Here is a 26,075-nt window from a genome sequence, read left to right on the forward strand (position 1 = left end):
ATATGGAACCTGGCCAGCCAGGCCACAGAAGGACCCTGGGCTCTGTTAATCCTGTCTGACTCCTCCAGTCAAATTGAAGAAATGTAAAGTGGCCAGAGGTCAGGCCATTCTCACCCCAGCAAAAAGTTAAGTTACTGAACTGTACAGTATACATAAGGGAATTGTATGTTATTTGAATTATATATCGATAAAGCAGTTATTTTCTTTTTAAATTTTACATTATTGATTTATTTTTCAAGATTTTTTAAATATGGACCATTTTAAAACACTTTATTAAATTTGTCACAGCATTTCTTCTGTTTTATGATTTGGTTTTTTTGGCCTCAAGACATGTATGATCTTTGCTCCCCAACCAGGGATTAAACGGGCAACCTCTGCATTGGCAGGTGAAGTCTTAACCACTGGACCATCAGGAGCATTCCAAAGATGTTATTTTCTAAACTTAATTTATAGAGAGATGTAGCTTCATAATTTCCATTTAACCTGTAAGATATGATTCTCATGTCCTGGGATGAATGTATTATTGTATCTGACTTTAGTATAATTTTTCTTTTAAGGTAAGAGACTTTTAGCAGTCCATGGAGAAAATTCTTAAACAGTCAAATTTTTCTTTCTTGGTTTTTTAGTTTAACTGTTTCAAGCATCTGTTCCCTTCAGTAACAACCCTTATGTTTTCTTGAGCAGAGCTTAGGGAGATGATTTTTTTTTTCTTCCAAAAATATTTTTTTGGATAGGGCAGACGTTTTCTCAATAGAATATACCAGAAAGGCAAATTGCTTTCCAGAACCTACTTTTAAAATTTGAGGCAAATTGGGAGTTGGAGTTCCTGTGATCCTCCTCTTACCAGACTCCTTCCATTGGCTGAGCTGAAGCAACGTGAAGTTCTGGCTGAAGGAGCCCAGAGTGGTCGCTGAGGCCGTGAGAAGCGGCAGGCATGGGGGATGGGTCAGGTCTGCAGTTAGTATCTCGGTGGAGCCAACTAAGTGACTTAACCTTCTCAAGCTTAAGCTTTGGTTTCACTGTTAAACTGTCACGGAACAAGCTCCTACCAGCCAGTTTGTTAAATGAGAAAATCCATGTGACGCCTTCAGCACAGCTCTGGAATAGTGTTATGGACAAATCAGTATAATATACAGAATTTATCAGAGTGAACCTTGAGGACATTATGTTATGAAAAGACATATACTGCATGATGCCATTTATATAAAGTTCCCAGGGTAGCCCAGTTCAGAAGAGCAGAAAGCAGGACATGCTGCCAGGGGTTGGGGGTTGGGGGGGACACAGAGAATAGGGAGTCAGTGTCTAAGGGGGACAGCTTTGGTCTGAGAAGATGAAAAAGTTCTGGAAATGATGGTGAGAATGGTTGCTCAGCAATGTGAATGTAATTAATACCACTCAGCTGTACACTGAAAGATGGCTAAAAGGTATATACACTACTATCTATGAAATAAAGAAATCAGGACCTACTTATAGCACTGGGAACTATATTTAATATTTTGTAATAACCTATGATAGAAAAGAATCTGAAGAATATCATATCTGTAGCTAAGTCACTTTGCTGTACACCTCAAATTAATACAACATTGCTAATCAACCATTCTCTAATATAAAATAAAAAATAAATTTAAAAAAGAATATATATACATATACATATGTATGTAGCTGAATCACTTTCTTGCACTCCTAAAACTAAGGCATTGTAAATCAACTACACATCAGTTTAAAAAGTGGCTCAAGTGGTAAATTTTATATTATGTGTATTTTACTGCAGAAAAAGATCATCAGAGACTTTTCTGCCTCTTTAAGATAATTGGAATTTTAATACATGTTGGGTCTCGAGGAGCTAAAAACTATATGCTTTTCCAGATGATAACTGCCCCTCTTTTTTTTTTTTTTTTTTTCGTGTTGCTGAGGGTGGTACAGACAGTTGTTGTCTTGTCGCTAAGATGTGTTTGCCTCTTTGTGACTTCCTGGGCCGTAGCCTGCCAGGCTTCTCTGTCCATGGGACTCTCCAGGCAAGAGTACTGGAGCGGGCTGCCATTTCCTCCTCCAGTGTATCTTCCCGACCCAGGGATCGAACCCGTCTCTTCTATGTCACCTGCTTTGACAGGCAGGTTCTTTACCACTGAGCCATCTGGGAAAACAAATGTTAATTCTGACAAGTCACTTATTCTGATGAAAAGGATAGTGGGCGTGGCAGGTGAGTTCAGACAAATGCTATGGAGCCGGTGGTCCTTCATGAAGAGCTGAAGAGTGAGAAGAAAGATCAGGAAGGAACACAAGGGGTGGGAGAGGGGCTGAGGTGGTAATGAGGTCACCTAGTCATCTTCTGGCTACAGACCAGCCCCTCGGGGTATTTCTCTTCCTCCTGGAAATCTCTAAGAAACAGAGCCTTTGTTTTGAGGACAGGAAGCCAGTCCAGGCTCAGACAACATGAAGCAGAGCAGGTGCTCCAAGAATATGGTCAGAAGTACATGCTGGGGCAGATGAATGCAAGGTGTAGAAGGCAGTGGTAAATTCCAGGTCCCAGGAGACAGCCTGACCCCAGGCTGCTCCACTACTGGTGTAAATAATGCACATAAAATGGACCGTCATTCCCACAGTAGGTGAATAAACGAAGTCGTCTGCATAGAGGGTTAGTCTTCCCTCTAATCAGCTGGTTGGCTTTTTCTTTAATTTCTGCTTCTTAAAATTTGCTCTTTCGGAGGCAGGCTGGGGTACTGGCAGCCAGGCTGCCGTGATGAAAACAGTAGTGCCAGGGTGCCACCTACTGGCAAGACTCCTGCAAGGGCTGGGAGGCAGGGGCTATCAGAAGGGAGCGACACCCCGGCCCCAAACTCTGGGGATCATTAATTGTATCCTGACACTTTTTAAAATATGTAGTCATGTCCAGAACGAAACTTGACCCAAATGAAAACTGACTTTGTGCTAAGAGCTGGGTTTAAAAAGAATCTAATTTCATTTTCCCTTAAGAGATTATTTATTTTTTTATCCATTCAGCCAGTCTTTGTCTTTTGGTTGGGGCATTCAACCCGTTTATGTTTAAGGTAATTATTGATAAGTATGATCCCGCTGGAGAGCTGGTTTGGTGGTGCTGAATTCTCTCAGCTCTTGCTTGTCTATAAAGCTTTTTATTTCCCCCTCATATTTGAATGAGATCCTTGCTGGGTACAGTAATCTGGGCTGTAGGTTATTTTCTTTCATCACTTTAAGTATGTCTTGCCATTCCTTCCTGACCTGAAGAGTTTCTATTGAAATATCAGCTGTTATCCGTATGGGAATCCCCTTGTGTGTTATTTGTTGTTTTTCCCTTGCTGCTTTTAATATTTGTTCTTTGTGTTTGATCTTTGTTAATTTGATTAATATGTGTCTTGGGGTGTTTCGCCTTGGGTTCATCCTGTTTGGGACTCTCTGGGTTTCTTGGACTTGGGTGATTATTTCCTTCCCCATTGTAGGGAAGTTTTCAACTATTATCTCCTCAAGTATTTTCTCATGGTCTTTCTTTTTGTCTTCTTCTTCTGGGACTCCTATAATTTGAATGTTGGAGCGTTTCATATTGTCCTGGAGGTCTCTGAGATTGTCCTCATTTCTTTAATTTTTCTTTTTTCCTCTCTGATTCATTTCTTTCTATCATTCTATCTTCTATTTCACTAATCCTATCTTCCGCCTCCGTTATTCTACTATTTGTTGCCTCCAGAGTGTTTCTGATCTCATTTATTGCATTGTTCATTATATATTGTGGTCCATTGGAGAAGGGAATGGCAAGCCACTTCAGTATTCTTGCCTTGAGAACCCCATGAACAGTATGAAAAGGCAAAATGATAGGATACCGAAAGAGGAACTCCCCAGGTCATTAGGTGCCCAATAATGCTACTGGAGATCAGTGGAGAAATAACTCCAGAAAGAACGAAGGGATGGAGCCAAAGCAAAAACAATACCCAGCTGTGGATGTGACTGGTGATAGAAGTAAGATCTGATGCTGTAAAGAGCAATATTGCATAGGAACCTGGAATGTCAGGTCCATGAATCAAGGCAAATTGGAAGTGGTCAAACAAGAGATGGCAAGGGTGAACGTTGACATTCTAGGAATCAGCAAACTAAAATGGACTGGAATGGGTGAATTTAAATCAGATGACCATTACATCTACTACTGCGGGCAGGAACCCCTCAGAAGAAATGGGGTAGCCATCACGGTCAACAAAAGAGTCTGAAATGCAGTAGTTGGATGCAATCTCAAAAATGACAGAATGATCTCTGTTCATCTCCAAGGCAAACCATTCAATATCACAGTTATCCAAGTCTATGCCCCAACCAGTATCGCTGAAGAAACTGAAGTTGAATGGTTTTATGAAGACCTACAAGACCTTTTAGAACTAACACCCAAAAAAGATGTCCTTCTCATTATAGGGGATTGGAATGCAAAAGTAGGAAGTCAGGAAACACCTGGAGTAACAGGCAAATTTGGCCTTGGAATGAGGAATGAAGCAGGGCAAAGACTAATAGAGTTTTGCCAAGAAAATGCACTGGTCTTAGCAAACACCCTCTTCCAACAACACAAGAGAAGACTCTACACATGGACATCACCAGATGGTCAACACCGAAATCACATTGATTATATTCTTTGCAGTCAAAGATGGAGAAGCTCTATACAGTCAACAAAAACAAGACCAGGAGCTGACTGTGGCTCAGATCATGAACTCCTTATTACCAAATTCAGACTTAAATTGAAGAAAGTAGGGAAAACCGCTAGACCATTCAGGTATGACCTAAATCAAATCTCTTATGATTATACAGTGGAAGTGAGAAATAGATTTAAGGGCCTAGATCTGATAGAGTGCCTGATGAACTATGGAATGAGGTTTGTGACACTGTACAGGAGACAGGGATCAAGACCATCCCCATGGAAAAGAAATGCAAAAAAGCAAAATGGCTGTCTGGGGAGGCCTCACAAACAGCTGTGAAAAGAGAGGCGAAAAGCAAAGGAGAAAAGGAAAGATATAAGCATCTGAATGCAGAGTTCCAAAGAACAGCTTTCAGTTCCAAAGAAAGCATTCTTCAGTGATCAATGCAAAGAAATAGAGGAAAAGAACAGAATGGGAAAGACTAGAGATCTCTTTAAGAAAATTAGAGATACCAAGGGAACATTTCATACAAAGATGGGCTCGATAAAGGACAGAAATGGTATGGACCTAACAGAAGCAGAAGATATTAAGAAGAGGTGGCAAGAATACACGGAAGAACTGTACAGAAAAGATCTTCACGACCCAGATAATCATGATGATGTGATCACTAATCTAGAGCCAGACATCTTGGAATGTGAAGTCAAGTGGGCCTTAGAAAGCATCACTATGAACAAAGCTAGTGGAGGTGATGGAATTCCAGTAGAGTTGTTTCAAATCCTGAAAGATGATGCTGTGAAAGTGCTGCACTCAATATGCCAGCAAATTTGGAAAACTCAGCAGTGGCCACAGGACTGGAAAAGAGCAGTTTTCATTCCAATTCCAAAGAAAGGCAATGCCAAAGAATGCTCAAACTACAGCACAATTGCACTCATCTCACATGCTAGTGAAGTAATGCTCAAAATTCTCCAAGCCAGGCTTCAGCAATACGTGAACCGTGAACTTCCTGATGTTCAAGCTGGTTTTAGAAAAGGCAGAGGAACCAGAGATCAAATTGCCAATATCCGCTGGATCATGGAAAAAGCAAGAGAGTTCCAGAAAAACATCTATTTCTGCTTTATTGACTATGCCAAAGCCTTTGACTGTGTGGATCACAATAAACTGTGGAAAATTCTGAAAGAGATGGGAATACCAGACCACCTAACCTGCCTCCTGAGAAATCTGTATGCAGGTCAGGAAGCAACAGTTAGAACTGGACATGGAACAACAGACTGGTTCCAAATAGGAAAAGGAGTATGTCAAGGCTGTATATTGTCACCCTGCTTATTTAACTTATATGCAGAGTACATCATGAGAAATGCTGGACTGGAAGAAACACAAGCTGGAATCAAGATTGCCAGGAGAAATATCAATAAGCTCAGATATGCAGATGACACCACCCTTATGGCAGAAAGTGAAGAGGAGCTAAAAAAACCTCTTGATGAAAGTGAAAGAGGAGAGTGAAAAAGTTGGCTTAAAGCTCAACATTCAGAAAACGAAGATCATGGCATCCAGTCCCATCACTTCATGGGAAGTAGATGGGGAAACAGTGGAAACAGTGTCAGACTTTATTTTGGGGGGCTCCAAAATCCCTGGGGATGGTGATTGCAGCCATGAAATTAAAAGATGCTTACTCCTTGGAAGAAAAGTTATAACCAACCTAGATAGTATATTCAAAAGCAGAGACATTACTTTGCCGACTAAGGTCCATCTAGTCAAGGCTATGGTTTTTCCTGTGGTCATGTATGGATGTGAGAGTTGGACTGTGAAGAAGGTTGAGCGCCAAAGAATTGATGCTTATGAACTGTGGTGTTGGAGAAGACTCTTGAGAGTCCCTTGGACTGCAAGGAGATCCAACCAGTCCATTCTGAAGGAGATCAACCCTGGGATTTCTTTGGAAGGAATGATGCTGAAGCTGAAACTCCAGTACTTTGGCCACCTCATGCGAAGAGTTGACTCATTGGAAAAGACTCTGATGCTGGGGGGATTGGGGGCAGGAGGAGAAGGGGACGACAGAGGATGAGATGGCTGGATGGCATCACGGATTCAATGGACGTGAGTCTGAGTGAACTCCGGGAGATGGTGATGGACAGGGAGGCCTGGCATGCTGCGATTCATGGGGTATCAGGTAGATTCCCTATCTCTTCCTCTTTTGTTTGGTTTGGTGGGCATTTAGCCTGTTCCTTTACCTGCTGGGTATTCCTCTGTCTCTTCATCTTGTTTATATGGCTGTGTTTGGGGTGGCCTTTCTGTATTCTGGCAGTTTGTGGAGTTCTCTTTATTATGTATACAAAAATAAGACCCCTGTATATGTTGTCTACAAGAGACCCACGTCAAAACAAGGGACACATACAGACTGAAAGTGAAGGGCTGGAAAAAGATATTCCACGCAAATAGAGACCAAAAGCAAGCAAGAGTAACAATACTCATATCAGATAAAATAGACTTTAAAGCAAAGGCTGTGAAAAGAGACAAAGAAGGACACTACATAATGATCAAAGTATCGATCGAACAAGATATAACAATTATAAATATATATGCACCCAACATAGGAGCACCACAATATGTAAGACAAATGCTAACAAGTATGAAAGGGGAAATTAACAATAACACAATAATAGTGGGAGACTTTAATACCCTACTCACTCCTATGGATAGATCAACTAAACAGAAAATTAACAAAGAAACACAAACTTTAAATGATACACTAGACCAGTTAGACCAAATTGATATCTATAGGACATTTCACTCCAAAACAATGAATTTCACCTTTTTCTCAAGTGCTCACGGAACCTTCTCCAGGATAGATCACATCCTGGGCCATAAATCCAGCCTTGATAAATTCAAAAAAATTGAAATAATTCCAAGCATCTTTTCTGGCCATAATGCAGTAAGATGAGCTCTCAATTACAGGAGAAAAACTATTAAAAATTCCAACATATGGAGGCTGAATAACATGCTGCTGAATAACCAACAAATCACAGAGGAAATCGAAAAAGAAATCAAAATATGCATAGAAATGAGTGAAAATGAAAACACAACAACTCAAAACCTGTGGGACACTATAAAAGCAGTGCTAAGGGGAAAGTTCATAGCAATACAGGCATACCTCAAGAAACAAGAAAAAAGTCAAATAAATAACCTTACACCTAAAGCAACTAGAAAAGGAAGAAATGGAGAACCCCAGGGTTAGTAGAAGGAAAGAAATCCTAAAAATTAAGTCAGAAATAAATGCAAAAGAAACAAAAGAGACCATAGCAAAAATCAACAAAGCCAAAAGCTGGTTCTTTGAAAGGATAAATAAAATTTTGACAAACCACTAGCCAGACTCATCAAGAAACAAAGGGAGAAAAATCAAATCAATAAAATTAGAAATGAAAATGGAGAGATCACAACAAACAACACAAAAATACAAAGGATCATAAGAGACTATTAGCAATTATATGCCAATAAAATGGACAACATGGAAGAAATGGACAAATTCTTAAAAAAGCACAACTTTCCAAAACTGAACCAGGAAGAAATAGAAAATCTTAACAGACACATCACAAGCACGGAAATTGAAACTGTAATCAGAAATCTTCCAGCAAACAAAAGCCCAGGTCCAGACGGCTTCACAGCTGAATTCTACCAAAAATTAGGAGAAGAGCTAACACCTATCTTACTCAAACTCATCCACAAAATTGCAGAGGAAGGTAAACTTCCAAACTCATTCTATGAGGCCACCATCACCCTAATACCAAAACCTGACAAAGATGCCACAAAAAAAGAAAACTACAGGCCAATATCACTGATGAACATAGATGCAAAAAGCCTTAACAAAATTCTAGCAATCAGAATCCAACAACACTTTAAAAATATCATACACCATGACCAAGTGGGCTTTATCCCAGGGATGCAAGGATTCTTCAATATCCACAAATCAATCAATGTAATTCACCACATTAACAAACTGAAAAATAAAAGCCATATGATTATCTCAATAGATGCAGAGAAAGCCTTTGACAAAATTCAACATCCATTTATGATAAAAACTCTCCAGAAAGCAGAAATAGAAGGAACATACCTCAACATAATAAAAGCTATATATGACAAACCCACAGCAAACATTATCCTCAATGGTGAAAAATTGAAGCATTTCCCCTAAAGTCAGGAACAAGACAAGGGGGCCCACTTTCACCACTACTATTCAACATAGTTCTGGAAGTTTTGGCTGCAGCAATCAGAGCAGAAAAAGAAATAAAAGGAATCCAGATTGGAAAAGAAGAAGTAAAACTCTCACTGTTTGCAGAAGACATGATCCTCTACATAGAAAACCCTAAAGACTCCACCAGAAAATTACTAGAGCTAATCAATGAATATAGTAAAGTTGCAGGGTATAAAATCAACACTCAGAAATCCCTTGCATTCCTATACACTAATAATGAGAAAGTAGGAAAAAAAAATAAGGAAACAATTTCATTCACCATTGCAACGAAAAGAATAAAATACTTAGGAATGCTGCTGCTACTGCTAAGTCACTTCAGGCATGTCCGACTCTGTGTGACCCCATAGATGACAGCCCACCAGGTTCCCCCATCCCTGGGATTCTCCAGGCAAGAACATTGGAGTGGATTGCCATTTCCTTCTCCAATGCATGAAAGTGAAAGGTGAAAGTGAAGTTGCTCAGTCGTGTCCAACTCTTCGCGACCCCATAGACTGCAGCCTACCAGGCTCCTCCATCCATGGGATTTTCCAGGCAAGAGTACTGGAGTGGGGTGCCATCGCCTTTTCCAATACTTAGGAATATATCTACCTAAAGAAACTAAATCATGGGGTCGCAAAGAGTTGGACACAACTGAGCGACTGAACTGAACTGAACTGAAAGAAACTAAAGACCTATATATAGAAAACTATAAAACACTGGTGAAAGAAATCAAAGAGGACATTAATAGATGGAGAGAAATATACCACGTTCATGGATCAGAAGAATCAATATAGTGAAAATGAGTATACTACCCAAAGCAATCTACAGATTCAATGCAATTCCTATCAAGCTACCAGCAGTATTTTTCACAGAGCTAGAACAAATAATTTCGCAATTTGTATGGAAATGAAAAAAACCTCGAATAGCCAAAGCAATTTTGAGAAGGAAGACTGGAATTGGAGGAATCAACCTGCCTGACTTCAGGCTATACTTCAAAGCCACAGTCATCAAGACAGTATGGTACTGGCACAAAGACAGAAATATAGATCAGTGGAACAAAATAGAAAGCCCAGAGATAAATCCACACACCTATGGACAACTTATCTTCGACAAAGGAGGCAAGAGAATACAATGGATTAAAGACAATCTCTTTAACAAGTGGTGCTAGGAAAACTGGTCAACCACTTGTAAAAGAATGACACTAGAACACTTTCTAACACCATACACAAAAATAAACTCAAAATGGATTAAAGATCTAAACGTAAGACCAGAAACTATAAAACTCCTAGAGGAGAACATAGGCAAAACACTCTCTGACATAAATCACAGCAGGATCCTCTATGACCCACCTCCCAGGATATTGGAAATAAAAGCAAAAATAAACAAATAGGATCTAATTAAAATTAAAAGCTTCTTCACAACAAAGGAAACTATAAGCAAGGTAAAAATACAGCCTTCGGAATGGGAGAAAGTAATAGCAAATGAAGCAACTGACAAACAACTAATCTCAAAAATATACAAGCAACTCCTGCAGCTCAATTCCAGAAAAATAAATGACCCAATCAAAAAATGGGCCAAAGAACTAAACAGATATTTCTCCAAAGAAGATATGCGGATGGCTAACAAACACATGAAAAGATGCTCAACATCACTCAGTATCAGAGAAATGCAAATCAAGACCACAATGAGGTACCATTTCACACTGGTCAGAATGGCTGCGATCCAAAAGTCTACAAGCAATAAATGCTGGAGAGGATGTGGAGAAAAGGGAACTCTCTTACACTGTTGGTGGGAATGCAAACTAGTACAGCCACTATGGAGAACAGTGTGGAGACTCCTTAAAAAAGTGGAAATAGAACTGCCTTATGACCCAGCAATCCCACTGCTGGGCATACACGCTGAGGAAACCAGAACTGAAAGAGACACATGTACCCCAATGTTCATTACAGCATTGTTTATAACAGCCAGGACATGGAAGCAACCTAGATGTCCATCAGCAGAAGAATGGATAAGAAAGCTATGGTACATATACACAATGGAGTATTACTCAGCCATTAAAAAGAATACATTTGAATTAGTTCTAATGAGGTGGATGAAACTGGAGCCAATTATACAGAGTGAAGCAAGCCAGAAAATACCAATACAGCATACTAACACATATATATGGAATTTAAAAACAGAAGAAAAAAAGAAGAGGTTATTTTTTTTTTAATTTTATTGAAGTCTACTTGATTTAAAATATTGTGTTAATTTCTGTCGTAGAGCCAAGTGAAAAGTCATACATATATATATTCTTTTTCATATTCTTTTCTATTATGGTTTATCACAGGATGTTGAATCTAGTGCTGTGCTATACAGCAGGATCTTGTTGCTTGTCCATCCTGTTATACTGGTTTGCATCTGCTAATCACAAGCTCCCAGTCCTTCCCTCCCCTACCCCCTCTTCTAAGAGGTTTTGAAATGCCATCCTTCCTTGGATTAGGAGTTTGGGATTAGCAGATGCAAACTATTACGTAGAGAATATGGATAAACAAGGTCTAGCTGTAGAACACAGGAAACTGTGATGAACCACAATGAAAAAGAATAAGTAAATAAATAACTGAATCACTTTGCTGTATGGCAGAAATTAACACTGCATTGTAAAGCAACTGTACTTCAACAAAATAAGTTTAAAAGATAAAATAAATGCCATCCTCCCTAAGAAAAGATTGCCTTTTCAATATCATAGTTGGTACATACAAAAGCTATGTTATTAAGGAGGAGTTATGGTTTTATCTGTGAAACCATGACCCCACCCAACCCCTAAAAACTTCAAATGTCATCATGTGAAAATGAGCAAATAGTGTTAATTGTATAATCACGACTCCATGTAACATCATGAGTGAATCTCAGCATAATGTTGTTTTGTGTTTTTGTTTCTTAAAAGGAAGTAGGCTCTGGAAGGCTACAGTGTATGACACCTTTTTTGGGAAAGCTCATGACCATCAGCTGTTCCTCACCCAGTCTAGGGGCAGAAGTCATGGAGCCTTTCAAAAATCTGATGAAGGAATCAGCCTTCTTCAAAGGAAAAAAACACACAGGTACAAGCAACATATCTCACAGGGTTTCAGGAGGTTCATGACTTGCATAAAGTCTCACTCTAAATCTGCCATGTAAACAACTCAATAATGAACATTTCTATAGTAGAAATTTTATTTCCATTCATAAAATATATCACTAAATAGCTGAAAAAGTTACATATTATTTTAAAACAGATTTTAAAAATCATATTAGCTTTTTCTTAGCAAAATGCTTTTGTCTTCTGTATTTACAAGAGTATACTATACTTCAGGTAGACAATTTTCACTCAAGCCAGCCTGGGAAGGCCTTTGGATGAAGGTAGATGCTTCAGTAACGTTACAGCTCTTCTTGCCTTGTGCAAAGGATGACTGGATTTTACAAAAGTCCCTTTGGAAACAAGAGTAAATACAGAGAGCTTCTAGAGAAAAGTCCAGCAAAGCAGCAGTTGAGAATATATTTTCACTTAGTGATGAAATTAATCTTATTTTGGTAATCTATACAACCTATTTAAGGTAGGCAGGGGGGATGAGGTCCTTAAGACTAAATCGTTTCTCTAGGAATCTTCAGTGTGAACCTGAGGAGAGGGTAGCCCCAAGTCCACCTCTCTGCTGTAAGGTCGCCTGTTTTGGTAAACAGAAGGACGCTCTGAAACACGGCCATCCAAGTTCTGATACATCTGTGTGTGGGAAAGAGATGGACACACATCACCACCTAATGACTAAGACTGCCGAGTCACAAGCCTACATTGCAAATTGTTACTTGCTTTTATTACATATAGATCATAGAGGATAGTCTACATATTAATGGACAAAGCAAATGTGGTCCTTTTATTAAGGGAGAAATCAAGTCATAGTCAAATATTTTATTTCATTATTGCTTCTTCTCTTAGATATAGAACCTCAGTCTAGAAATGCTAACGCTGTGCAGAAAAACCATAAAAGAGAAAGGCCATTTGTATAAAGAATGGATAAACAACAAGGTCCTACCTGTACAGAACAGGGCACTATATTCAATATCTACGATTAAGCCAAAATGGAAAAGAAAATGAAGAAGAATGCATATATATATGTATATCTCAATCACCTTGCTGTACAGCAGAAATTAACCCAGTGTTGTAAATCAGCTATATTTCAAATAAAATAAATTTTTTTAAAAAAGAGAAAGTCCCCCAAAGAGATCTGTTCTTTATACAATAAATACAGAGAACAGATTTCTTGGTTTTCACTTGGGAGTTTAGTGACTAAAATTTTTGTTCAAATGAAAACAGCTCCACTTTTTTGTCTCACTGTAACGTTAATACACATTCAGATAGATAAACTAAGCAATCGTTGGTCAGTCGCTAAGTTGTGTCCGACTCTTTGTGAACCCATGGACTGCAGCACACCAGGCTTCCCTGTCCTTCATTATCTCCAGGAGTTTGCTTAGACTCATGTCCATTGAGTCGGTGATGCTATCTAACCATCTCATCCTTTGCCACCCCTTACCCCTTTCTCGTTTTGCCTTCTAAGCGATATAGATAGATACATGGGCGAAAAAAAAGCTGAAATCACCATTACAGTAGATAGCTGTTCAAACACAATTTTGTCTCAGGAGGCTCGGACAGCAGATTCTGTTGTAGATCCTTGTTAAAAATTACTAATATGTCCTTCCTATGTTACATGTGTTACATCTTTTCACTATTTACTACACATGGGCACTTCTCATCTTTTTAATGGCAGCCTAGGGTTTCACGGTACTCATGTACTATAGTTAAGCTTTTGATGAACTGGTCATAGCTGACCAACTGAAAAGTGCACACATGACCTTGTCTGTCTTTGGGCTAAATTGTTTAGTTGCTAAGTTGTGTCTGACTCTTTTGCGACCCCATGGACTATAGCCCGCCAGGCTCCTCTGTCCATAGGATTTCCCAGGCAATAATACTGCAGTGGGTTGCCATTTCCTGCTCTAGGTGATCTTCCCAATTCAGGGCTGGGACCTGTGTCTCCTGCATTGGCAGGCAGATTCTTTACCACTGAGCCACCTGGGAAGCCCAGGCTCCCAGAACTCCAGGCCTGTGCTCTTTATTACCTGATTGAGTTGTACAGTTATTCCACGTGAAGGCTTGCTGTCGAGTTAGGAGAGCTCAGTGCCGTTTGGAGACAGGGATTACATTCTATTTTCTGGTCTCGTCCTCTGCACTGGTCACATAAAAGCACTTAACTTCTTAATCAATTGATCGAAATTTTCAGGAAAAGCCTTTTTAAATATTTTCCCCTTAAAATACTTGTCCACAAGCATATCTAACCCCATATAACTTTTAAGGAGTGATCAAGACCAATTGTGATGAGGAAGGCAGCTTGGTAACTAAATTTAGTGCTTAGCAAATCAGCCATGAGAGTTCTGAGTGGTGGAGTTCTTTCCTACCTAAGGATGTTTTATGAAATACTGTACTGCTACCTACCGCTTCTTCTGCATCTGCCAGCTGACACCCTAAAAATGAAGTCAGGTTAGGGAAGGATGGTCGTTTCCTGGAGTCAAAAGCCCAGCAGGATTGCATTATAAAGTATCTGCAAAGACAACAGAACAGGAGCAAGACAAGAAATCTTGGGTGACTTTCCACTTAACAAAGCACCATTTACTACTGCGGAGCGACTTATTTATGGCGTGTTTGTCCTGAGGCAAGTACTGTCCTAGACTTAGAACTCATATCAGAAAGGACAAATTAGATGATGCCTTTGGACAAATACAGTGTGGATCAGAATTCAGAAGGGTCTCTCAAGTAAAAACTGAAACCGAGAAAAAGGTTCAGCTGTGTTCAGAAATTCCTGAAACCAAAAGGAAGAATTTCTTTTTCTTTTTTTAAAGGAACCATGGGAACTTCATGCTACAGAGTTTTACTTTTTTTCTCATGCGCTGGGAACTAGCACATTTCTGATTCCAGCCACTTTTCAGTCCAAGCTGTACTTACATTTCTTCTGTGGCATAAAATGGCTGGTCCATCTTGAACCCACTCTGGATGAGTTTGTAGAAGTTAGCATCAGCCGGAATCCCAGGGTAAGGATTGACACCTGGAAAAACAGGAGGGCATATGACCACCTGCTCACCCTTCATTTCTTTATCATTTATCCAGTCAGCAAACACACAGATCCTCGCTTCCTGGACCAGCACTGCAAGGTGCTGGGCTCCTAGCAGAAGCTATGTTCCTGCTTGAGAGCAGGTTATAGGACAGACAGACAGACACCAGCGATAAACATAAAGGGGCTCAGGCTGCAACAGAAGTAAGACTGGGGGTGCTCTGGGAAGGAGCGTTTCCTCCACCCTTTGAAATAGGAGCTGGGGAGGGGTGCAGAGGGCACAGAATACAAAAGCCCAGGGAACTGCGAGTCTTACCAAGCGAGAATATTTCCCAGAGTAATATTCCGTATGACCAGACATCGCTTTTAATTGTGTAGATGCCCTCAAACAAGCTTTCAGGAGCCATCCACTTCACAGGCAGACGGGCCTGCATAAAACCCAAGCAGAAGTCGATGGTGAATTTTCCATGAATAAACATCCCTTCTTTCCTCCAGTTAGTGAGATGATCACCTTTGTTTTCTCCCTAGTGTTAGTCACTCTGGCCTGTCTGACTCTTTGCAACCCCATGGACTGTAGCCCGCCAGGCTCCTCTGTCCATGGGACTCTCCAGGCAAGAATGCTGGAATGGGTTTGGCCATGCCTGCCTCCAGGGGATCTTCCTGACCCAGGGATCCAACCTACATCTCCAGCATTGCAGGCGATTCTTTACCGTCTGAGCCACCAGGGAAGTCCATTCTCTCCCTAAGGGCACTCTTACTGCCTCCCTGAGAAAATCTTATTTCCCAAGGGGACGTTTCTCACTGTCAAATTAATACTGTAACACATTAGCCTTAGACAAACAAACTTTTTATTTCTTTAAAACTCAAGCTTGTATTTGGGGTTGGTAAGTTTCAAGTAGACTTTCCCTCTCCGTCCCCGCCTCCCTCCCCTCCCCCTCCCCCCAGTGAGGAGCAACCAGTCACTTCCTCATAGGTAAGTGGATGCTGGTGAATTAGTGGAATATTTTGTCAAAGTATTTCTTGGAAGAACTTTAGTGGAAATCTCATCCACAGGAATGCGGTGAGGGAGCACACGACATGGCTTCCAGAAATGACACCAGGTGGCGTCTGTGGCTTCAGTCATTCCCAGTAGCTTGAAAGCAGAGTTTCAAATGCGTGTAGCCTCAGATTAGAATCAAGACACAGGGACAGATAGGTTCCTGGGGCTGAGAATTTTGAAGTGTTCTCTGTTTCATGGATTGAGAACCCTTCACCGAGCACGTTTAATCTGCCAAGTAAAATCAAAGCTCGAGAAGGAAACCCTGTTTTAAATCCTTTTCAAAAGGATGAGCTGGGAGAATCAAGCTGGCCAGTCTGGTTCTTTTGATTCATTAAAGGAATTAATTGTGGTTCCAAATGGAATTGGCTTTCCTGTTTAAGAAACCACCAGCTAGGAGAGTGACGACTTCAAAGCCATTAGTTCATCCTATTTATGACTGCAGGTACAATAAGGCAGGCACAGATCCAAACTCAGCTGAGTGTCTGATTCTAGTGGGAACACAGTTTAATTTGATTTGTAACCTTTATTGTATGTTTACCCTCCACAGACCCTTTCTTCCCTGTTGGTTTTGTTAGTTTATTCCCACAGTGCTACGAGGTAAATGAGTAATCCTCATGGGAAACACTGAATCACTGTGGTTGTGCATAGACTGTGGCTTAGACCATTCACGATCTAACCCGTGCGCTGTGCGACATTCAGCAAGTGACGTTTCTGTGCCTGTCTCCTCAACCACAAACGGGTACTTTGAGGACTGAGTCAATACTTGGAATACTTAGCGTAGCACTTAGCAGCCGGTAACCACAATACCAGCATTCATTGTCATTATTCTTACTTCAAGAGTAGGGACAATAAAGCAGATAGAAATCATAAAAATGAATAGCTAGAAAGAAGAGGAGCTGAAATCCAGGTATTGTAATTCTTAAAAACCATATTCGTTCAGCTATACGCAATTTCATCATCTTTTAGGAGTACTTTTAGTTCTCTTATAAGTAACATACCTGTCCTCAGTTTTTTAACAGCAGATTCAGTAATGTTTTGGCTTCCCAGGTGAGTCTGTGGTAAAGAACCTGCCTGCAGGAGAATTGAACCGCCTGAGGGTTCAGTCCCTGTGTTGGGAAGATCCCCTGAAGAGGAAATGGGAACCCTTTCCAGCATTCTTGCCTGGAAAATCCCATGGACAAAAGAGCCTGGTGGGCCTCAGTTCATGGGGGTCGCAAATCAGACACGAGTGAGCACACAATCGCAAACATCAGTGATGTCTTAGGGGTCCTTGAATAACAGTAACAAGATGACAAATATTCGGCAACTAATATTTGATTTAAATACTGTTCCTTTTTAAAATATACATTTAATGTTTAATTTATATGTGTTGTAAATGCTGTCTTGTAATGATTACCTATTCTCAGGATCGAAAGTATAACACAATTGTCCCTTTATAGCTAAAGGAAATAAAATGAGTACAAGTCACAAGATTTTTTTTTTTTAAGTGTGGACTGCACTCTAAGGCCCTAATTGATAGGTGTGATGCTATTTTGTTCAACTTTTGTTACAGATGGGATAGTCCCTGATGCTGCAGAAAAAACCTTTGAAGCATAAGGAAGTAGACTGCTGGGAGGAAGTTTTCTGAAGTTATCATAAATCACAAGTGCACCACTGTGAGTGCAGATATTCAGATTAGCAATGACAAAACAAAGTGTAGAGCACAGAGAACTATACTTGTGATAAACCATGATGGAAAAGAATATGAAAAAGAATGTATATGTTCACATATGTATATGCAAAACTGAGTCACTTTGCTGTACAGTAACCCAACATTGTAATTCTACTATATTTCAATATAGTACAGCAAAGTGGTTCAGTTATGCATATACATATGTGTATATATACATTCTTTTTCATATTCTTTTCCATCATATTTCAATAAAAAAGAATAAAATTATATTAAGTAAAATAAAACTCCCTCCAAAACAGGATAATACTACATAAGAAACAGGAATCTCACATTTCCCCTGATGACGTAGTTGGAATCACTCATAATATCCCGAGCCAGCCCAAAATCAGCGATCTTCGCCACTTTCCCATGGGTCACCAGGACATTCCTGGCTGCCAGGTCTCTGTGAAGACACTAGAAAGAACGAGACGGGAGTGTGATTTACCGGGTTGTATGTTTTCACAGAGGACAATCTTTCCTATCATTTCAAGTTCAGTAGGACTTACAGAAGGCTTCCCTGATGGCTCAGATGGTAAAGAATCTGCCTGCAATGCAAGAGCTGCGGGAGACATGGGTTCGATCCCCGGGTTGGGAAGATACTTTGGAGGAGGAAATGGCAACCCACTCAAGTGTTCTTGCCTGGAGAATCCCAGGGACGGGGGAGCCTGGTGGGCTGCTGTCTATGTGGTCCGCACAGAGTCGGACACAACTGATGCAACTGAGCCCACAGGAGTTACAGATGATGGAAGGGCAGATCATAGAGGCATCTTATCTTTACTGAGTCCTGAGCAATCATCACAATGGGTAATACAGTGTTTGCACAAGTCAGCTGTTGTGGCTGCAGCCACTGGTGCTCCTTGGGGAACATTCCCAGAGGCCAAGGGGCCAGGTGCTGAGAAAGCAGGTCAAGCAAACCAGGTGCACGTCTGGCTGTAAATGAGAGACGCAGCAGCCCAGCCTCTGCTGGGCTCCAAAAGGGGTGTGGGAGCTTCTGGCAGAGACAAGCATGTTTCTCTTGACTGGAATGGAAAATAGCTTTGACAATAAAATGGCACAATATATTTTTAAAAATTCGGGAAAAATACTAGAAGTTTGGAAAGGTTGACTGAAGTGGAATGAGAAGCAGCCCTGGGCTTCCCTGGTGGCTCAATGGTAAAAAATCTGCCTGCCAGGACTTTCCTGGTTGTCCAGTGGCTAAAACTCCATGCTCCCAATGGAGGGGACCCATGTTCGATCCGTGGTCAGGGAACTAGATCCCACATGCTGCAACTAAATATCTTGCACGCTGCATCAAAGATGCCGCTTATCACAACCAAGACCTGGCACACCCAAATAAATAAAAAAAAAAAAAAAAAAAAAGAATCCACCTGCCAATGCAGGGGACACAGGTTCAATCCCTGGTCTGGGAGAAACTAAGCCCCAGTGTCACAACTATTGGGTCTGTACTCTAGAGCCTGGGAGCCACAACTACTAAAAAATTATTATTTTTTTCTCCAAAATATTACAAAATAAAATCTCTGCCAGCCCCAGCATGAACTCTGTTCAGAAAATCTTTTCTGCACGGCCTCTCCATCCTTGGGTCTGACATGCCTGTTTCTCCCCTGGGTTCCCAGAACTTAGCTGAACATAGTATTTATCTAGTCTAGTAGCATCTCTGCTTTCTTTTTCTCTCCATCAGAGATAAGACCTGCCTCTGTATCTTGGCACCTGTCATGGTGCCTGGCACCGGTCAGCAGGCAATGCAGGATGGATTCATGCAGCCTCGGAGGAAACCAAGGGGCAGCCAGAGAAGTAGGGAGGAAACAAAGGGAAGAGAGTAACTCAGAGGGACCTGCCTAGAGGGAAAAGAGGGGAGAGAGTTCCAAAAAAGCAGATATGCTGCAAACATTCTTATTAAAACAAGCCCAGGGGGGTAAAAGGCAGTGCCCCTTGACCTCCAATTGTGAGTAGTTTGAATATTTACCTAACAACAGGCAACCGGGTCCCACAACAGGTCCAGCAACCGGGCTGGACCATCTAGGGAGATGCCATCAGCGTGTGTAAAGAAACTGGTGAAAGCGCTATTGCAGATGCAGACATGAGAGAGGGACTCAGCAGCACGCTGTGAAGACAGGAGAGGAATATGTCCCAGGATGAGGGGTAGGGAAGGATTAGGAGACAGTGATTCTTTTAACTATAGAGGAGGGATGCCCAACGTTGGAAAAGCAAAGCAGGGACATTAACATATATTGATTGGGTTGGCCAAAAAGTCTATTTGGATTTTTCCTTTACGTCCTATGGAAAAAACCCGAACAAACTTTTGGGCCAACCTAATACTTTCAACATCCACAAAAGAAAAAAAAAAACTTAGGATTCTAATTGGGGTTAACTAGAATTAATCTGGAGAGACCTGACTTTTAAACATAGAATCTCTCCTTTATGAACAAAACAGAACTCATTATTCAGGTCTCCCTTTTTGCCCTTTAACCGAGTTTCACACATTTCTTCATGTAGATCTTACATGTTTCTTGTTTATTTCAACCTGTTTCATAGTTTGGTTGTTCTTGTGAATAGAAATTTTCCTGTCCTTCAAAGCTACTGATTTATTCCAGGTTCATCTCTTTCTTAAACCTGGGATATAGTCGACGTAATACATTATATTAGAGACAGCACATGTTTTAAATTTTCATTTATTTATTTATGAAATTTTTTGGCCACTCCACCTGGCATATGGGATTAGTTCCCTGACCAGGGATCGAACCTGAATCCCCTGTGGTGGAAATGTGGAGTCTTAACCACTGGACCACCAGGGAAGTCCCTGAGACAGTACATTATTAAAGAAAGAAAGAAAAAAGTTGAAATTATTCTCTTCAAATTCAGGGAGAAAAGTGGCGAGTGCAAAGGGGCATGGAGGAAAGGGAGGGAGAAACTAGGAGACACAAAAGGAAAAGGTAATGGAGAAGGAAGAAGTTGGGGAAATAAAGAGAAAGTAAGACGGTAAGAAAACAGGAGAGCAAGTAGCCAGAGAAGTGGCTTGCAGGTCGGCTTACAGGCAGCAGACATTTGACGTGTCAGAGAAAGGGCAGGGCTGAAAGACTACTATAGAAAGAATGCAAAATTAGGGTAGGGTCCCTGGAATGAGGATGCTCTGAGGTGTCTACGTAGCAGCCCCAGTGGATTAGCAGGCTCTCATAGCAGACACAGGTGGCCAGGAACAAGGCCCCCAGGATCTGAACCTCCACTCGTCCCCTGGGTCAAACGCAGGACACAGGCTCAACAACCTGCAGTGACTATCTTGGCCACGACTATATGTGGCATTGAGGTGGGATTCCTGAGGACCTCCTGTCTGGAAGTTTCAGGGACTTTGGGCAGCCTGAGAGGCTTGGGATAGCCATCATGGAATAAGGGATCCCAGACCTTTATACTATAATTAGCCAAGAGCCCCGGTAACATATTAGGTGACTCCAACAGTGAACAGGAGGGAAAGACAGACTTGAAGGGTTGCAAGTTAAAATAAACAAGAAAAAAAAAAAAAACCCAACCAGCACCTCTTCTTCCAAATTATCTTTTTGTTGTTGTTGTGAGTTTTGCCTTTAAAAAGGAGCTTACCGACTTAAATTCCAGAAATTCCATTCCTTTGGCCACTTGATATGCAAAGCAAAGGAGATCTTCAAAGGTCAGTACATTCAGGTCTTCTTCTTCCTCCAGCCTTTTTTGGTTTTCGTATTCAATTTCATCTGTAAAATAGAACTGGTCCTCATTTTTGCCAAAATGCAAAGAAGCTGCCTTATGGAAGGGGGGAAGGGCACAAGAGGGGGAGGGGATTTAAAAGTACAAACTATTATGTATAAAATAAGCTACAAGGATAAATTGCACAACACAAGAAATATAGCTGATATTATATAATGAATATAAATGGAGCAGAACCTTTAAAAATTGTGAAGCACCATATTGTACATCTGTACAATATATATTGTAACTTATATAATATTGTACATCAGCCATACTTCAAAAAAAAAAGTTACTTTATAAATCTCTGTGAGCACCTCATGTACAAATGCAGCTGTTATATCATCTTTCTGGTGGCACCAGGGTTAACCTATTTATGCAGAGTACTGTGAAGCCTAGGAGGCTTCCCAGGCAGCTCAGTGGTGAAGAATCCTCCTGCCAATACAGGAAACATCGGTTTGATCCCCACTTTTTGGCTGAATGACTTTGAACAGCTGAGCCACAATTTTCTCATGTGTAAAAGGAGGCTAATCAAACTTTCCTCATTGGACTCTTAGAAGGATTGACTGGAAGAACATTAAATGCACAAACAGTTCATAAAATGTAGTAGATAATTGGTCTTTTCCCAACGTGGCAAAACTATCTAGTGCAAAAGAAAAGCATCTGGGACTTCCAGATCCCCTGGAAGATGAAGTGGCAACCCACTCCAGTATTCTTGGCAGGATAATTCTGTGGACAGAAGAGCCTGGGGGGCTAGAGTCCATGGGGTTGCAGAGAGTCCGACACGACTGAGCATGCTCGCATCCGCATACACGCAGCCTAGGCAGAGTCACCTAAACAGTCTCTTTGATTAGAGGAGTGAATTCTCCAGCTCTTGGGTGATGAATCAGAGCTCTCAGATGCTCTTCTCTCTCTCTCTCTCTTTTTTTTTTTGGCGGCGCCACATGGCTTGGGGGATCTTAGTTCTCCGACCAGGGATTGAACTCAGGCCCCCTGCATTGGAAGCACAAAGTCTTAACCTCTGGACCGCCAGGGAAGTCTCAGATGCCCTTCTTTTGCGCTAGGTAGTTTTGCCACGTTGGGAAAAGAATGACCAATTATCTACCACATATTATGAACTGTTTGTGCATTTAATGTTCTTCCAGTCAATCCTGCTAAGAGTCCAATGAGGAAAGTTTGATTAGCCCCCTTTTACAAGTGAGAAAACTGTGGCTCAGCTGTTCAGTGTCGTCCAGCCAGAAAGTGGTTGAACCCGGGGGTTAACCTGACTTCCATCTGACTCCAGAACTCATCCTTGCTTCCACTTACTAGGAAATAAGTGGCTCTAATTAATTTATGACTTTTAAAAAGAATAACCTGACTAATCAAATAAACCAGCCCTTCATGTTTATTAGCTGAAACATTGACATGAAATTCATAATACATACATACATTGATGGTTTTTCACTACCTTTAGGGCAAATATGCATTAATGAAGTCTATAGATGATATTAGCAAAGAAAAGCATGCTTTTGCATTTACACACCTTTAAAAAATATAATAGTAAACACAGAACTTTTGCATCTGTTTCTATTTGGAAATGCTGTTTAGAATAAAATATTACCTTCAGACTGAAATGAATTCCCATTGAACCCTGAGATAGGATCTGAGTCCGGGTGTATTTGAACTTCTCTTGAACCCGGCATACTATTTTAAAAAAAGAAAAGTTATACCATTATTTATGTTCTTCTGAGTAGAGATTTTATTTTAAAATATACAATTCATCAAAGAAATGAATTCCAATTACAAATGGGGTTTTAAATTAAAAGCATAGCGTCAACATGTCCTTTTCTTGTGTGTGGACATTAAAAACATCTGTGTAATTGAGCTTGTCCATCAAACTAGGTTAAGAGTGATTCCCATTCTCTGTTTGGAATCTTCTGGTTCAAAGAGGACCTCACTCAGTTCTTCCCACAAGCCTACAAGCTGGGTGTCAAAGTCACATTTCATAAAAGAGAAATTAGGCTGGATGAGATAAATACGATTTGCTGAAATAACGAAGCTAATAAGGAGTGTGACTTTCCCTATAAAAGTCCATGTCATGCAAATCTTCTATAGAGAACTTTCAGTGTTTCATCATCGTTTTTTTTTTTTTTTCCCCAGGTTGGGCTTTGTAAAGCTCGTTTCCTTTCCCTGTGAAATTAACAAGTAGTAACACTGAGAATCTCTGTTATGTATAAGGTAGAACTCTTCACTGAGGAATTCTGTATGCATGATATACAATGATTCCATTTTTCCAGCATAAGAGTTTACTCTAATTACAATGTCCATATCTTTAAAAAATGGCTTAATGATTTCAGACCACAAATATTCCAAAAGTAATTGCTTCATGTTTTTAATATCCAGTGACTGGAATGAATCGAAGGTACTGAGCTGACCAACACAGTTGTCACTAACCAAAGACTGTTGGTCACAGAACACAGATGACATTACAGAATTCTCTTGGTCTAAGAATATGAACTGAGAAATGAGCACAGAAGGGAATATTGTTGTGAATCATTAAGGGCAGCTGCACAAAGACATGCCTGGGGTCTCCATGGGGTCCCCGGCTTCAGGATGTTAGTCTGTCTCAGCGCTAGAAGGCCAGAGGCATGTGCAGAAACATACATGCCAAGAAAACAAGGTATCTCAAATGCACCCTCCATACATCCCCCCATAAAGTTAAAAGTCTTTAACAAATCCACCTCTAGAAAAAGGGACAGCTTTCATGTAGGAGGGAAATAGAAATGCACTAGAGATTGAGGACCATTCTATCAGAGCACCTGTGAATTCACTCTGAGAAGGGTGTTATTGAGCTACAACGTTCAAGTAATCAGCAAGAAATGTCTAAGGATGAGGATGAGCGTTCTGCCAAACCTACAGCCTGTGGGGACCACGAACCACTCAGGAGCCCACGGATGGCAGAGCACAGAGATGAACGTCACCCCGACTTTATTTTGCTCCCATCGTTATGCCAATGAATCCATTCTAATTTTTCAAAATCCATTTTATGACTTTAGAGCTCTTTTGTGCAATACTCCCAGGACCTGCACTACTTTCTAGGAATATAACAGGGGCTTTGGGAAAGGTGCTCTTTCTTCCTACCAATATCCATATGTCAACCAGGAGGCCTGACAGATTGAATTACACACCTTTCCTAAAACTGAATATATGTCTAGGATGTGATTAGGGGCAAGTGGGCTGAAATCATGGTTCAGCTACAGGGCCTGTACTGTAGGACAGGGGAAACCTCATTGTTCAAATCAGCAGGGAAACTATGGCAAACATAAATGACCTTCCTAGGTCTTAAAACACACAGACCATGCTGTGCTGGACAGTGGCCCTTAGAAACTGGCTGGTGGGGTGCATTTAACCATCACTCTTTGTCTGTTCTGTAATGTATTATTATAAGTCTCTTACCTGGAATTAGGGTGTGATTGGAAAGTGGGATAAAAACTGAAATTATGTTCCTTGAAAATCTCCGTCCACGTCCTGTGAAATTTTTCTCTTTTACTTCTTAGATAGTTGAGAAGGTCACCGTAGCAACAGTATTCAAAAATCAAGTAAATTGGTCCTGAAATAGTGATGGTTTTAATTCCAGGTATACAGACACCGAATAGTTTTTTCAGACATCTGTGTAGCAGAAACCCCACTCTAAGAACTTGGTGGGGAGAGGTGGGAGGACAATTCTCTCTGAACCTATCTCATCTTGGACTTTAAAGTCAGTTTCAGTTTTTTGTCCAGACTCTTAGGAAAACTGTCTCTTCTTGCCTTCCACTTTGGCTCAGCCAATAACCACTGGCCCCCAGGACTCTCCAGTTTACAATGGATAATAATATGCTGCCTGCACTGGGACCACTTGGTAAATATATGCTGATTTGTGGTTTGCCTGAGGAGGGAGAAATATATCCCCAGTCACCTCTTAAAGGGCTTCTGACGTGCTGCTAGTGGTAAAGAATCTGCCTGCTAATGCAGGAGACAGCAAGAGATGTGGGTTTGATCCCTGGGTCAGGAAGATCCTCTGGAGGATGGCACAGCAACCCACTCCAGTATTCTTGCCTGGAGATCCCATGGACAGAGGAGCCTGGTGAGCTGCAGTGCACGGGGCTGCAAAGAGTCAGACCTGACTAAAGAAACTTAGCACGCACGCACCTCTTAAATCCATTTTCTCCTTATTTCTGGCTGCTAATCCCAAAGGAGTGAGGCTTGGGCACAGGGTTTGGGCACTTCCAGGCAGAAGGGAGAGAATCAGAGCATGGGCTCCAATGAATTCTCGAAGAATAGAGTTTGAAGGCCCTCCATGGCTGCACCTTATTTAAGCAGCCCAGTAGGGGCAGTGGCCAAGCTCTGCAGCCAGGGAGATGCACCTCCTGGGCAGGTAGAGAGAGACACACAAAATGTGCTTGCGACATTGTTATTATTATTATTTTTAACTTTTTTGCCATGTCACGCCACAAGGCTTGCAGAGTCTTAGTTCCCTGACCAGGAATTGAACCCTGGACACAGCAGTGAAAATGCCACATCCTAACCACTGGTGGTGGTGGTGGTTCAGTGCCTAAGTCATGTCCGATTCTTTGTGACCCCATGGACTGTAGCCTGCCAGGCTTCTGTGTCCATGGGATTCTCCAGGCAGGAATACTAC

At 41.0% G+C, this 26,075-nt stretch overlaps 1 protein-coding gene across 1 annotated transcript in view; it reads right to left on the minus strand.

Moving 5' to 3' along the window:
- Positions 12,022 to 26,075, minus strand: part of FLT3 (fms related tyrosine kinase 3) — a 67,991-nt gene continuing 53,937 nt past the window's right edge. Inside the window, exons 17-24 of the mRNA XM_018056593.1 lie at positions 24,854 to 25,007; positions 23,019 to 23,101; positions 21,296 to 21,423; positions 17,999 to 18,121; positions 15,274 to 15,385; positions 14,852 to 14,951; positions 14,345 to 14,450; positions 12,022 to 12,580 (exon numbers count right to left, since the gene is read on the minus strand). Coding sequence (XP_017912082.1) covers positions 12,458 to 12,580; positions 14,345 to 14,450; positions 14,852 to 14,951; positions 15,274 to 15,385; positions 17,999 to 18,121; positions 21,296 to 21,423; positions 23,019 to 23,101; positions 24,854 to 25,007 — 929 coding nt within the window. The 3' untranslated portion in view covers positions 12,022 to 12,457. The remainder of the gene's footprint in view (positions 12,581 to 14,344; positions 14,451 to 14,851; positions 14,952 to 15,273; positions 15,386 to 17,998; positions 18,122 to 21,295; positions 21,424 to 23,018; positions 23,102 to 24,853; positions 25,008 to 26,075) is intronic.

The sequence above is a fragment of the Capra hircus genome, chromosome 12, assembly GCF_001704415.2.
Source record: "Capra hircus breed San Clemente chromosome 12, ASM170441v1, whole genome shotgun sequence".
NCBI classification, from domain to species: Eukaryota; Metazoa; Chordata; class Mammalia; order Artiodactyla; family Bovidae; genus Capra; species Capra hircus.